The sequence below is a fragment of the Lagenorhynchus albirostris genome, chromosome 8, assembly GCF_949774975.1.
Source record: "Lagenorhynchus albirostris chromosome 8, mLagAlb1.1, whole genome shotgun sequence".
Taxonomy (NCBI): Eukaryota; Metazoa; Chordata; class Mammalia; order Artiodactyla; family Delphinidae; genus Lagenorhynchus; species Lagenorhynchus albirostris.
The window spans coordinates 36,429,508-36,444,029 of NC_083102.1; the positions used below are offsets into that span (position 1 = coordinate 36,429,508).

Here is a 14,522-nt window from a genome sequence, read left to right on the forward strand (position 1 = left end):
GTAAAAGAAGCTGTACATACAGAGCCAAATTCCCATTCTTGTTTCCTGTTGGTTCTCTTCCACGCTAGCCACCTTCAACCCCATGAAAGCTGAAGGACTCTACCACAAAATCAGCCCCCTTCTGGCCTTGGAGCTGCTCCCATCCCTACCACCCTACCACAAAATCAGCCCCCTTCTGCTTGGGAGCTGCCTTGGAGCTGCTCCCATCCCTGTAGTGGAAAGTTGGCCTTTTGTTGCCTACAGATATGCCCTTGGTCGGTTCTTAACCCTGTACCCTCCCAGGACAGCGAGAAGCTCAGGTGTTAGCAGTTGCTCTTGGAAGATCATTCCTTTAGTTCTGTTCAGAGTCCAGTTGGTTGAGTCGCTTTACAATGATGCTGTTGATTTTCTTAAGATCATCTATGTCCCTTCCCTCAGCTGCTAGTCTTCTTGACACATCTTCCATCTTGTTGCCAGTTTGAACTTTAAAATGAAAAACAGACAGTGTTACACTGGTTTCCAGTGTGTTCCATCGGGACTCGGCTTGAGAGCTGAGAGGCCCTCTTGGCAAATCCCCTCCTCCAGTATCCCACGCAGCCCAGAAGCCCAGAAGAGAAATTGATGGAAGACTGAAGTTACCTATCAAGTGAATTCTTTTTACGACTTCTTGGTGAAAGACTTGGCTACCTTTTGCAGACTCCACACAGATTTTCGCTAAGAAAGACTTTGCTGTGAGCAACCAAAGGAAACCACCAGCGTCTGACTATCCCCACAGAAGTGACTGTTATGTTGTCTCATTTTGAGACCCATTCTCAGAAAAGGTTTTTCACTCCACATGTGGGAGGTGGGATATTTTGGGTTCCAAACTACTTTGATATACACAGCTCTCCTGGCTCTAAATTACCAGCCCATAATGAATGTATAATAATTCCCCTCAGACCACCCTGAGAGCAGAGAGTCCATATTTCCAAAATAAATAGAACCCCTGGTTACTGAGTAGGTCAGGGAATGGAATACTCTGAGGTCTGTTTATGAGTTAAAATGTCCAAGAAAAGCAGCACAAAATCAGTATCTAACATGTGAGCACCTTATCATTTCCATTGCAGGCAAGTTTTTTCTGAGATATCTTTCAGGAACTAATGATGGTGGTAACTTGCTACTGGGTTTAGCCAAAAACTAACGTGGGAAAGTGTTAGAGCCTCACCTTCCAGGCTTGGGACAAACTGTTGCCCAGAAGCTGCCTTTCCCCCATATCTGAAAAATTACGTTGGATGAATTATGGTCCAAGACATGACAGAAAGGTTTTAATTGAGCTTTGATGCAGAGCCAGGCAGAGATACCACTTGCTTCTGGAGAAAAGTGTGAAACAAATAAATCCAGAGCATGTGACATACTTCCCCTCTTGCGAACCTTCTACGTTAGTCAAACACAGAAGGAAGTAGCAGCCATAGTGGACTAAGGCTGTTCCACAATACAGTGGTTCCAAGTTAAATTCCAAAAGAGAAAAAGGTTTCTATCTGCAAAAACATTAGAGAAAAATCATGCCTGACCTGCCTTTTGGAAATTCACAAGAAGTAAAATAAAATACCTTAAGTATTACTAACCCAGCAATTCTCAAACTCATTTGACCATAGAACCCTTTTTTAAATTAAGGCAGTACTTAATCACATCCCACATATCTACATTGCTTGGCCACTGGAAACTGCTACAGAGGCAGGTAGGCACCCACGGTAACCTATCCTTGCTGTCTGTTATTGCTCTTTAGGACAGAGATTGTGACAAAAACACAAGGTCCAACAGTTCATTCAAGGTAATCAGTATAAAATAGCCTTATTTCTCTTGCATAAAAATGTCAGGGTTATAAAGAATATAAGTTCTTACACTTCAGTTAAAATGACACAAATTTGCACTGAACCCCACTGACAGCAAAAAGGTTTCCTTGTTAAAGATGAGCACAGGCCAAGTTCATTTATAGCTGCCTGTGCCAACTCTGGTCTTAGGTTGGGTTAAGGTTTATCTGAAAACCACAGGAAGCCTTTATTATTACTTCAACACAAGCAGTGGAGGGCCAGTGACGTCTGCAGGCAGACAGCTCAGGATATGAATCCCAGTTCTGCTTCTGACTAGCTGGATAAATGTGGAGAGTTAAACTCTCTGGGCCTTAGTCTTTCATCAGTAAAATAGAAATATTAGACACTACCTTGAAGGGTAGAGTAAGGACTTAAGATAATGAATTTAATGTGTCTGGCAAAGAGTAATTGTCCAATAAAAAGACACTCTTCTTTATTCACATTTTCTTTATTTTTTTCTAAGATTTTTTTGATGTGGACCATTTTTTTTTTTAAGTCTTTATTGAATTTATTACAATATTGCTTCTGTTTATGTTTTGGTTTTTTGGCGGCAAGACGTGGGATCTTAGCTCCCCGGGATCAAACCCACACGCCCTCCATTGGAAGGCAAAGTCTTAACCACTGGACCGCCAGGGAAGTCCCTTCTTTCTGTTTCTTGATATGACTTTGCCCTCAATATAAAACACTAGAAGCAAACATAAAATAAATCTTATTCATACAATGGGGTGTAATATGGTGATAAAGTGAATAGTCTTTGATGTCAGGCAGGGGTGTCTCTGAGCCCTGATTAGGCACCATTGTCTGTTGGCCTTGGGCATATTAATTAATCTCTCTAAGCTTCAGTTTCAGCATTGATAAAACCAAAATAACAATAGGTCCCACACCACAGAGTTGTTATGAGGTGGTGAGCAAACAGACATAAATGCTTAGCACAGTGCCTGGGACAGAGTGGGCACCCAATACATAACATTTTTAATTATCATTGCCCTAAATCTTACTACCTATTTTCCCACAAAAAACAGCAGTCCCTTTGGGGTGCTTCCAAGTCGGTAGGCATACCTAAAATTTCTCAATAGTTTAACTTAGTCATTTCCCGGGCAGGTGAGGCAGGATGATATTTGGAGCATCAACTTATGTGGTATAACATTTCAGAAGGGTAATTCCGTGCGCTCTTTCCTGCAGGTTCGGGGCCAACCCTCCTCCAAAGAATAATCACATGCAAGGGCACCACTATTGTAAGGAGAGTTCACACTGTAGCTTCTAAGTGCAAAAGGGCATCAGCAGGGTGACAAAGAAGCAATTAAACATCACTGCTTCGCGCCAGCTCTGAAACCTATACCAGGAAAAGACCTTTAAGCTGGAAGGGAGACGAAGTTTTGGGGAGGAAAAGGGGTTAGAAGCTGTAAGTAAGAGTCATGCCCTCTGCCCACTTCCCATCACCACCACTGCTACCTCCACTGATCCTGAATGAATCTGAAATAGAGGCATTTCAGAGCCATGGGATCCACCGCTCATTTAGGAGTTCTGAAGGCTACAAGGCCTGCAGGGCAGAAGAAATGACAGTGTGGTGGATCCAGGCAAAAGGGTATGAAGTGTAACTCCTTCTCTCAGGCTCCGTCCACTCTTAAGAGGGGTGGGAGGGAACTGAAGTAACCCCAGATGGTGGTCTGCAGGGGACAGCTCAGGGAGGATGCTGGTGGGCTTTCCTGAAAGGGCAACGTGCCTCAGGACGGACAGCACCCCTCCCCGACCTGAGGCAGAGAGGAGAGTGGCACCGAGACCTCAGGGGATCTCTTGGCTAAGGGGCTGTGTGGGAAAGCCTGGGTCACCACTCAAGGGCGGACACGCAGGGCCCAGGCCAAGGGCAGGCAGGACGCCAGCCTGGGCGGTGTCAGACAGGAGCAGTCTCCTCCCATCCCAGCACTGCCTCTGGGCCCTGGCACAAGCCCAGTTAAGTGCTTCTAATGGATTTCAGGGAAGCCAGGGAACCTGGAAGAGGGGGTGAACCTGACTGTGACTGAAAATTATAGACCTGAGTTCATGGAGAACCCACGTGTTGGATGAAGAAAACCCCGAGTTAGCTAGAATAAGCTGCCTACCATTGGCAGCTAGGGACCCCAGATGAGAAATTAAAGCATTATAGAAACATTTAATGTCCATGTTTGCGAACTCCTGGCACTGAGGGCTTATGTGTGCCCCAGCGACCCGGCCCAGAGCAGAAGGTACCCTAGGCATTCACGCCCCCTCAGCCTTCAGCGGCAGCACTGACTGCCAGGAAGCACTGCCTCGTTACCGGAGCAAAGCTAAACAACCAGCTACAAAGTAAGTGCACAGCAGTGATGAAAAGTGTGTCGATGGTACTCACCTATCAGAAATATCACAAAGGAAACCAGTGCCAGGCTGACAATCAGCACGATGATCAGCCCCACCAAAAACAGACTGTGGTTTCCATTTCCTGAGTTAGTGCCGACGTCCGGGATTTTCTCCTCTAGAGCTAATGTGAAACAAACAACAAAGACAAAAACTCCTCAGCATTAAAAAAGAGAGAGAGAGAGAGAGGGATGTAAGGGATATGCCCATTTCCCCTCTGATCACTCTGGAAAGAGACTTATGTTTGAGGAATGTCTTTGGATCGGGTGCTCTTTGAGAGTTTTTCACCTTCTTCTATATCAGTATCCAAAGAACAAGTTAGGTCAAGCGATCTCCTCAGCCCCTATTTGGAAAATTCTTTGAAGATCGTGTTAACACTGATGTAGCCAGACTTGGATTTTTCTTTTGCTTGGGGGAGGGTGGTGGTGGGTGGTGGGCAGGGAATAAAGAAGTTAAGGGTTCAGAGTGCTGGAGGCTCTATTGCCCTCTTCCCAAAGTGAGCCAAGGATAAAACACAGCTGGCTGTGGGTCACTTACTCTGGGTGAAAGGCTGAACACTCTTGAGATATCTCCCAGAAAACTTTATTTCCTATAAAAATAACCAGTTATGGGCTTCCCTGGTGGCACAGCGGTTGAGGGTCCGCCTGCCGATGCAGGGGACACGGGTTCGTGCCCCGGTCTGGGAAGATCCCACATGCCGCGGAGCAGCTGGGCCTGTGAGCCATGGCCGCTGAGCCTGCGCGTCCGGAGCCTGTGCTCCGCAAAGGGAGAGGCCACAACAGTGAGAGGCCCGCATACCGCAAAAAAAAAATAAATAAATTTTAAAAAAAATTTAAAAATAACCAGTTATGCTTATATCCATTTAAACAACAACATCAAAATGACCCTGATGTGATTTGGTTTCTAAAAGCTGTTTCCAGGATGGACACGCTCTGGAAGCAAGGTTCTCTTAAATGTTTTACCGTTGAACTGAAATGCAACCATGCTTATAAAACAGCTTGGTTCACCCAAACCATGAATTGTCTGCATTTGGTCACTGTTTTGTAAGGCCTGTTTGCCTAATAACACCCAAATTAAATTGAAAAAGAAATACAGAAACTTGCGGTAATGGAGATCCTTGAATTGCCTTCTGTAATCCCTCCTACTTTGTATCAGTCCCACACCCTCTGCTACTTGATTATGGAGAGGTGGGGGCTTAGGTCCTGTGCTTTATAGGGACATCCTGTGTCACACCCTCCAGAGCTTTTCCTTCCTAATCATAGCCACGGCATAAGCTGGCACCCAAACACCTGCATTTATTGAGACTGACTGCAGTAAACACAGGTGAAAACCTGAACAAATTAAAATGAAGAGAAAAACAAGAATTCAAAAAGGATTTAGGGGGCTTCCCTGGTGGCGCAGTGGTTAAGAATCCGTCTGCCAATGCAGGGGACACGGGTTCGAGCCCTGGTCCGGGAAGATCCCACATGCCATGGAGCAACTAAGCCCATGCACCACAACTACTGAGCCTGCACTCTAGAGCCCGTGAGCCACAACTACTGAGCCTGCATGCCACAACTACTGAAGCCCGCGCACCTAGAGCCCATGATCCCCAACAAGAGAAGCCACTGCAAGGAGAAGCTCATGCACTGCAATGAAGAGCCCCCGCTCGCTGCAACTAGAGAAAGCCCACGTGCAGCAACGAAGACCCAATGCAGCCAAAAAATAATAATAAATAAAAATAAATAAAATTAACACAAAAAGGATTTAGAAGGGGAATAATGGACATAAAATTGGGACAGTAAGAGTTTCAAGTGCATGTGAAACAAACAGCAAGCGGGCATTTATCACCTGTGTTGGAATGTCAGCGTTTAAGCTAGAAAAGATGGGGCTCAGAATAACCTGATAGAACTCATTTATAATATTTAGGGGACAAGATACACATGTAGTATTTAGTATTCAGCATCTTTTTATTTTGTGTCCCCCCTCCTCTTTCTAATGCTTTAATTGAGGCAATCTGTAATCTAAAAAAATGAAGCTGACTTTTTTGCCCAACAAAATCTTAATGATTTTTTTAAAAACTAGATAAACGTGTGGAACAATCTGCTACGAAGTAAGACCTCTCTAGGAAAGTGGGCACCCTCGGTGACCTGGCTGTGGTCACTAGAAGGCACAAAAGCGGCCAAGAGGGATGAGTAAGCCTCATCTCAGCAGCCTCCACTGCTTTCCAGGGAGAGAAACTCCACAGGGAACTTCTTAGAACTTTTAAAGACAAGAGTTCAAATCTTGCTTAACAGCCAAGAAAGCCCACAGCCTGGCAAGTATTCAGAGAACAAAAGCAAAAATTGCCTAATACTAAACAGCATCTCTAACGCGGAGGCTTCCTAATGCCCACCCTGCCCCCAGCCCACGACCACAGGTCCAGCTCAGCATTCGCTATTTTTAGGTGGCCAAGAAGCCCGGACGGGCGGCCAAGCCTGGGAAGGCACACATACGGAACAGATGCTGCGATCCGGCAGGACAGAGGTTTAGTTTGTTTAAGTCATTTATGGAATCCACAACATAAAGCTTTCTATCTTCAGGAATGCCGCCAGAGCCGGTGTCCTGGGAAGAAGGATTCATTGTCCCTGGAAGAAAACACTGCTGTTAAACACGAGAGGCGGGGCTGGGGAGCCGGCCTTCAAATGGATCACAGCCCACAGGAAGTTGGGCTGGCATGTGAAGACCCACCCACACATACTACTGCCAAATGAAGGGCTAGAAAAGTTTAGCTGTTCCTTTTGGGGGCAATATTGAAACTCTTCTTTTTGCTTTGCTTGCCTGGAAGCTCAGTCAAGTGTGTGTCCCAATTTTAACGCTTTAATACCCTGCTTATCTGCACTTGCTCTTTCTTCCTGCTCAGATTTCTCAATTCTGTCTATATTTACCCTGGGCCTCTTTTAATTTTTTGTGATTTTTTTTTTTTTTTTTTTTTTTTTGCAGTATGTGGGTCTCTCACTGTTGTGGCCTCTCCCGTTGCGGAGCACAGGCTCCAGACGCGCAGGCCCAGCGGCCATGGCTCACGGGCCCAGCCTCTCCGCGGCATGTGGGATCTTCCCGGACCGGGGCACGAACCCGCATCCCCTGCATCGGCAGGTGGACTCTCAACCACTGCACCACCAGGGAAGCCCTGTAATTGATTTTTGAATGTTTCTCTTTATTACACTGTTCGTATTCTGGCGAGACTTCTCAAATCCCTTGTGCAAGAAGACGATGTATAAACACATAAAAAGATAAAATTAAGCTAGGCAGCCTGTGGCCATAAAAATTCTGAGAAGAAGAAGAAAATGTTACTGTGAACCATTCTAATTGATGAGGCTTTAATACAAAACTATACTTTTTATATTCTCCCTCAATATGGTATAGGAGTCCCCACCTTAAAGGTATCCTTTAGTCATTACAGACTGGCTCTGAGACCTCAAGACAAAAATCTTAGCAAACTGAGTACGGAGATGAATACTGCAGCTGTTGGAGGCTAAACTTCAGGACCTCTCAGGTCTCTTCCTTCTGTGTTTCCTTAGAGTGCGGTCACTTACGTAATAAGTAATTCTAAAATTGTGGTTTACATTGAAGATAACATTCTCTAATGATAGCACAAGTTCAAGCTACACTGAAAAAATCTGAATGGATTAAAAAGTTCTATTTTAAGATGTCTCTCTAGCACAGAGAACCTGTGACCTTTTAATTATGTGAAAAGAAGGTTCTAGGAAGACAAATTCTGATTGCTATCAAAGCTTTCTTAATTCTGATTGCTATCAAAGCTTTCTTCTTCACAGTTATCTCTTTTCATAAAATGAGTCTAATAATGGATGTGGGATTTTTTGATCGGGAAAGGATTTTAGACATGCTCTCATCTAGCCCCCATCCTTTCCACAAATGAGAAATTGGACGCTCAGAAGGTAAATGCCCAAGATCATACATTAGCTAGTTGCTGGGCTGGAAGCAGGCCTCACGCTTCAGAGTTACTGCCCCTTCCCTTGTGTTACCTTTCTTCTCCACACCCTTCCCGAATCCTTTGTCAAGACTCAGCTCAAACCTCACCTCCATTAAGAATCAACCCGTCTTTTCCTTGTGCCCTTGCTGGATACTGTACATTCTTCTATCAGAACATCTGTTCTATTTTATCGCATTTATTTGCCTACATCTTTGATTTCCCCAATTGACTGAACACTCCACAGGGTAATCTCCAATCCTATTCTTCAAATGCCCAGTGCCAAGTTTAGAAGCCAGTGATTCATGTTAAGTTGGAACACCTAAAATATTTTATTTAGGATTTAAATCTCACTATTTCCAAAAGAATTTGAGGCAGTTAATAATAAGTACACTAACATAAAACTGAGGTTAAGAATCCTCGTGTCATATCTATCTGGACTTTAGTAAAAGCAATGCAGAAAACTTCACGTCTGCCTATATGTGGCAACACACTATTGACTTCCTCATAACATTTTAAAATTTTCCTTTAATGCCCAGCTACAGAATGAAGGCAAATATGATTAGAGTCAGGAGAAACCAAATTCAGGAAAAAAAAGATGAACACCTATAGAAGATCTGAAAAAAAAAAAGTATCAGCCATTTACTAAACAGATTAAACTGCACACTAAAATATTAAGACCGAACAATTTCCCAGTAATAACTAAAAACCTACTAGTACTTGTAAAAAAAGAAAAAAGTTCCCCCAGAACCCTAGCTAAGAAAAACAGTGAGCTCAAAAAGCCATGAACTAGTTAAATTTTTTTTCAAAGTAAAAATCTAGAAGGGTGTTTCAGTTATGCTGAAATTTTAATTAACAAGAACACCTAACTCCCTGAATATTTTAGGTAAGATACTACCGAAGCACTTTAGATATAGATATTACTGAATTCCAAATGTACTTCATGGATCATTCCTAAGGGAATGACTTTAAGTGACAAAAAAAAAAAGTAACAGCATATTGAACCAAAGGGCCTTAGAGATCAATCAAATCTCATCCTTTCACAGATAAAACCAAAAGTGTTGACTGATGCATGGTCACAGATTCCTATTGTTTTAAAAATGTTTTATATTTCATCCTCTCTTTATATATTATCCCAAACACTAATATCTGATGAGGCATAAAGGTTGTGTCCCATCATAGGATCATCGTTCCAGACACAGCATCTATTTTAGGCTTGGTTGCTGACACATGGTTCATTTTTGGATCTCTGACTTGACATTCTTGAGCCTTAGCTTCCCCTCTAGGGATGTAATTACTATTGCTTAAATCTCATACTGAGGCTTGAATCAGTGTTTACAAAGTAGAGGACTAGCTAGAAAATCATAGCTACAAAAACTGACTTAAGAGCTGCACGACTAATAAAATCTCCAAACTACTGGCCTTGCTAACTCAAAAGGTGATTCAATGCGACATCAAACCCAGAAGCATTAACATAACAACTTAGAGTGAACTCTGAAGTGCTCTGAATGGAAATCTCTTCATTTGAGTAAAGTCACAATGTAAATAGATGCTATTTCGATGCATTTTTAATTAAATGCAACATGCAAATGAAAAATAAAGAGCCACTAGAAAAAACTGAGTTGAGTGCGGTTCACGGACGCCAAGAGCCTGCAAATGACCCTGTAAGTAAATGGATACAGGATCACATGGCCCTCAAGCCAGGACCCATAGCTGTTTGACACCCAGTTGTTGCTATCTTTGCATCTCCACATGAGAGCATCTGGGAACAACCAGCAGTGCTGGAGCAGCCAGAGTGTTACTAAATTCTGCATTGCACTAACTTGACCCTCCTCGACTGCGGTGTGCAAATTTGCTCATTAAGATTGACCAACCAAAGTAGCATCCTTTTCATGGAACCCTTTCTAATACCTTGAGCTGAAACATGTAAGTAATTTTCTTTTCCTCCAGTTTAGATCAATGCTAACAGCTGATTCTTTTTGTCATTTAAGAATTCTTTGACTACCTACTAATAAATATTCTGACCAATATCATTGTCTATGAAAATTTGCTTTGCTCTTTACTTTTTACCATAGGTGCTTGGTATCAAACCAGAGAAATAACTCAAACCAACACTGCTTGCCACAAAATAAAAATTGTTATAATAGGATTTAATTCAAAGCTAATAGGAAGCTTTATTGAGCAAGTCATGGTAATTTGTTCTATAATTCCAGTTCAGAGTCAATGCCTCTTCACATCCAGGAAGTAATTTTTAAAATCAAGTCTAAATCATCTGTATCAAAAGTTAAAAAAGCACAGAGTAGGGCTTCCCTGCTGGTGCAGTGGTTAAGAATCCGCCTGCCAATGCAGGGGACACGGGTTCGAGCCCTGGTCCTGGAAGATCCTACATGCCACGGAGCAACTAAGCCTGTGGGCCACAACTACTGAGCTTGCGCTCTAGAGACTGCAAGCCACAACTACTGAGCCTGCGTGCCGCAACTACTGAAGCCCGTGTACCTAGAGCCCGTGCTCCACAACAAGAGAAGCCACCGCAATAAGAAGCCTGTACATGGCAACGAACAGTAGCCCCCACTCACCACAACCAGAGAAAAGCCCGCGCACAGCAACGAAGATCCAATGCAGCCAAAGATAAAATAAATTTAAAAATTAAAAAAAAGAAAAACAGCACAGAGCACATGCAACAAAAAACATCCCAGCCTCAAGAATCATAATTCAGTCTCAGTAGAGTAATAGCATGCAAATTACTTACAAAAATGTGAGCTTTGACTGCTAGGTTACCAGGAAAAACAAATTATTCAGAAGCAACTATAATGACTTTCTAGAAATTCTGTAGCTCTTTCTTTGCCTCCCTTCAGCACACAGTGCTCCTATAAGGCCCATAAACCCCAGCATGAAACTGCTGGTCTATATTTAGTGTTAACTTAGCCAAGCAGTGTAAGATTCCAAATAGTGACTTTTTCACAGTGCCTAAGGTTTTTAGTTAATATAGTACTGGGACTATGCTTTAAAAAGAAAAAAACCACCATGCCTTGATTTAAATGGTAACTGATGAGGTTCTGATTGGACTGAGATTTACGTCCTTATTTGGCAGATGTGTAAACTGACACAGTTCCTGCACTTCTGCCAGGAGGGGCTCTCATATATAAATATCGGGTAGCAGGCTGGAGCTGCCACTCTGACAACTAACTTGCACAGGACTCCAGTCAACAGGAAAAGAATAAGGCTGACCGTCTAACCAGGATGAGGGCAGATCAGAGGACGCCTAGGGCTTGTAGTAGCTACAGAAGCGGACTGTGCGTGGGAGATTGCATGGCTACAGACCCAGTGCCCCCACTGCCGGCAGTGGAGGCGCTTTATCTCATCAACTTTCTTTCCTTTTCAAAGGCTTTATTCTGTGAGTTTTTAATGCATCCTCCTTTCTCAGGAATGTCAGCCTCTGACGTGGTTCCCTCTCACACATGCCAAGTACCATCTGCCCTCTGGGGTACATAAAAGCAGCACAGTGAGGAGTAGACTATACCACAAGCCTACCCCCCTGACTATCTGAGCAGGATACTGAGGGTTAAGTGGTAAATGGATATATAACCCTTTATAATCCTACCCTCCATTGCCATTGCTAGACAGACATTAATTCATCCTTGAGACATATTGCATGTCAATTAGAAAATGTTTCCTCCACAAAATTCCTTTTACGTCTGTATTCAGTATGGACCTCATTCTCCTTTTGGGGGAAAAGAGTGTCATCTTTCAAAGCTTCATCTATACCTGAAGACCAGTTCATGAAGAAAGACAATGTAACTAGTAACTTTTTCTTAGAAGCATATATTAAAATCGATACCAAATTTCTTGGAAAATGAGAATGTTAGCTATTATTTTAATTATCATATTCAGCTTTAATCTCCCAACTACCTCATCTGTTTTAAACCATCTATTCTTTGAAAAAATAATAGGATGGCCTCATTTTGAACATTGACTGTTTTTCTCTCTCCTGTAAACCTAACCCTTGAAGTATCAGTCACCTCCACTCCGCCTCAAAGGTGAGGAAAATGGAGACTAAGCAACTCCTCCTGCCAAAGTCTGAATTCAACCCTATTTTACACCAGTGAGGGGGATGAGATTTTTTATGGCTTATGAGCCGTTAGACTTCTGGAGGACCAGTGAAGAACAAAACAAGACAACCTACCTCATTTTATCTACTCTGTATCTGAAAGGCCACAACCAGAAGTTTTGAGTCACAAAAAGAAAATAGGTATTCTCACATGAACTGTTCAACCTGGGGATATTTTCAAGTATTTCTTGCTTTTTCTTTCAAATATTATATCTCATTCCCAGGAAATTAAAACATGCTACCAAAGACTTGAGTCAAACATAACCAGTTGGTTCAAAATTAATGACTGAACCTCGAAGAACTTACTAGGCAGGGACCATTTTAAATTCCTTTAAGCCAGAAAGATTAACCAAGAATCAAGGAATGAATTGGTCTCTCATATACCATTTTACTGCCCTGAAGAAAACTCAAGCATTCTTTCACATTGAATCCCCAGTTATCCTGTCTAGCAACTACCCATCAATTTGACAAAAAAAGGCACCTGTCTATAAATCTAATATACAAATTAACACTTGCTTATATCTTCTTCCTCCTAAAATCCCAGTAAAAAGGCAGAATAAAAATTATAAAACCATAAGTATAAAAATAGGAGGAAACAACACTGAGCAAGATTTCAACAAATGTATCAAACATGGGAAGGAGAGAGTGGTTGGTACCTGCCTTAGCAGACCTCCGGAGGACCATCACTGCTGAGTAAGGTGACAGACCCTGCGGAATTCAGGCAGGCTCAGGAACTGGAGGCAAAAGTGAAGTATGGAGCTAAACACAGGCAGGTAATTTCACGTTAGCTGAAAATATAATGCAATAAGAAGACTGGAAAACCATGTTACAGAAATCTCCCAAGAAAAAGAAATAAGGCCAGACACTCAACCCAGCAGCTCTAGCATCTCATGGGAGTTCCAGATCAAAGAAAAGTGTATGTGTGTGTGAAGGGGGAGGGGAGGTCAAGAACTTGGTATTTTCCAGACTGCCAGAGTCCACCAAAGCACAGTACCACCCGCTTTTAGAACAGTACAGATTCAAAGAACAAAAGAAAAAGAAACAGATCAGAAATTAAAATCCCATCAGATATCACAGCAACACTTTAATTAGAATAGAGCAATGCCTTCAAAATCCTGAATTTGGTTTTCTACCTAGAATTTTATATACCAAGCCAAAGTATCTGTCAGACATTTAAAGTCTCATTTCCAGAAGTTACTGAAGGAAGTGTTCCACTTTAACAGGAAAGTAACCTAATAACGAACACAGGGCGTCCAGGAGATGTGTAATCCAACTCGCGAGAGGAAAACAAATCCCAGGATGATGAAGTCTCAGGAAACAGCTGTATACTAAGATGAGAGAGAAGTTAGTCTAGACTGAAACAAGTACTCTGTTCGGCTTTGACCATGTGGAAGGTAGATTAAAGAAGAATTTTACAAATTTACTTGGGACTATTTTGGAAAAGTTAGCGATATGTGTGTAAAACCAAGACAAGATGTCCTATGAGAATGGAAATGTAAGCATAGTAAACCATCTAGTTCAGAAATGAATAGAAATATGGTCACTATAATGCAAACGATGCTAATTTAACCAAAAAAAAACAAACAAAAAACCAAAACAAAATGGGAGAAGGGAAAAGTAAAAAGGCAGAAATCTTCACCTATCGAATAAAGAAATAGCTGTGTAAGCATACTACTTAGAAATCTGAAACCAAGGTGCTAGGAAAAAAAAACTATAAAGGCTGAAATGAAATGCCTCCTGAGAAATGGGAAAGGATGGCACAGGGAGCTAACTTCCTTATAAGCCTTGAAATACTATTATACTATGTGTATATATATATATATATATATATATATATCACTTTAATAAAAATAAAAATTCATTAATATTTTAAAATATACATATATGAAATTGAAATTTTAGAAAAAAAATATTATTTGCAATCTCTTCTCCATGGTTCTAACCTACTTGGAATATAAAGAGGTGACAACACACAATGCCAGGTTCGAGATTCCAAGTCTGTTTTCCATTGCACTGTTTCTGAGGGATGGAACTCATACTCCCAGAAGCAATAGTGGTTGCACAGGCCGGCCAATGATTTTCAATGAAGAGGGCACATCAGACCTTCCAGAAGAGGTTGAAGATGTGGCAGAGAGATGCTAGTTTAGAAAAAATACCTCTATGTTGGTCCTTATCTCTATGCTTCCCCACCCCTCATCACTATTTTCTGCATTAATATAAAGAAATAAATCTATGAATTCTAAACTGCAGGTATTACTTGTGCAAT

General features: G+C 42.0%; 1 protein-coding gene across 1 annotated transcript; it reads right to left on the minus strand.

Moving 5' to 3' along the window:
- Nucleotides 1-193: 193 nt before the first annotated feature.
- LSMEM1 (leucine rich single-pass membrane protein 1) lies at nucleotides 194-11,035 on the minus strand. The gene is made up of 4 exons (XM_060156827.1): nucleotides 10,898-11,035; nucleotides 6,674-6,805; nucleotides 4,195-4,323; nucleotides 194-462 (listed from the first exon to the last, which is right to left on the minus strand). The coding sequence occupies exons 2-4, from the start codon at nucleotides 6,798-6,800 to the stop codon at nucleotides 332-334; spliced, it is 387 nt and encodes a 128-aa protein (XP_060012810.1). The 5' UTR covers nucleotides 6,801-6,805; nucleotides 10,898-11,035; the 3' UTR covers nucleotides 194-331.
- Between the last annotated feature and the right edge of the window lie 3,487 nt (nucleotides 11,036-14,522).

Coding starts and splice junctions, on each gene's coding strand:
- LSMEM1 (XM_060156827.1), bottom strand. CDS start 6,800: ATGAATCCTTCTTCCCAGGACACCGGCTCTGGCGGCATTCCTGAAGAT. Junction 4,324..6,673: donor CGGATCGCAGCATCTGTTCC/GTATGTGTGCCT, acceptor GTTTCACATTAG/CTCTAGAGGAGAAAATCCCG. Junction 463..4,194: donor CTTTGTGATATTTCTGATAG/GTGAGTACCATC, acceptor TTCATTTTAAAG/TTCAAACTGGCAACAAGATG.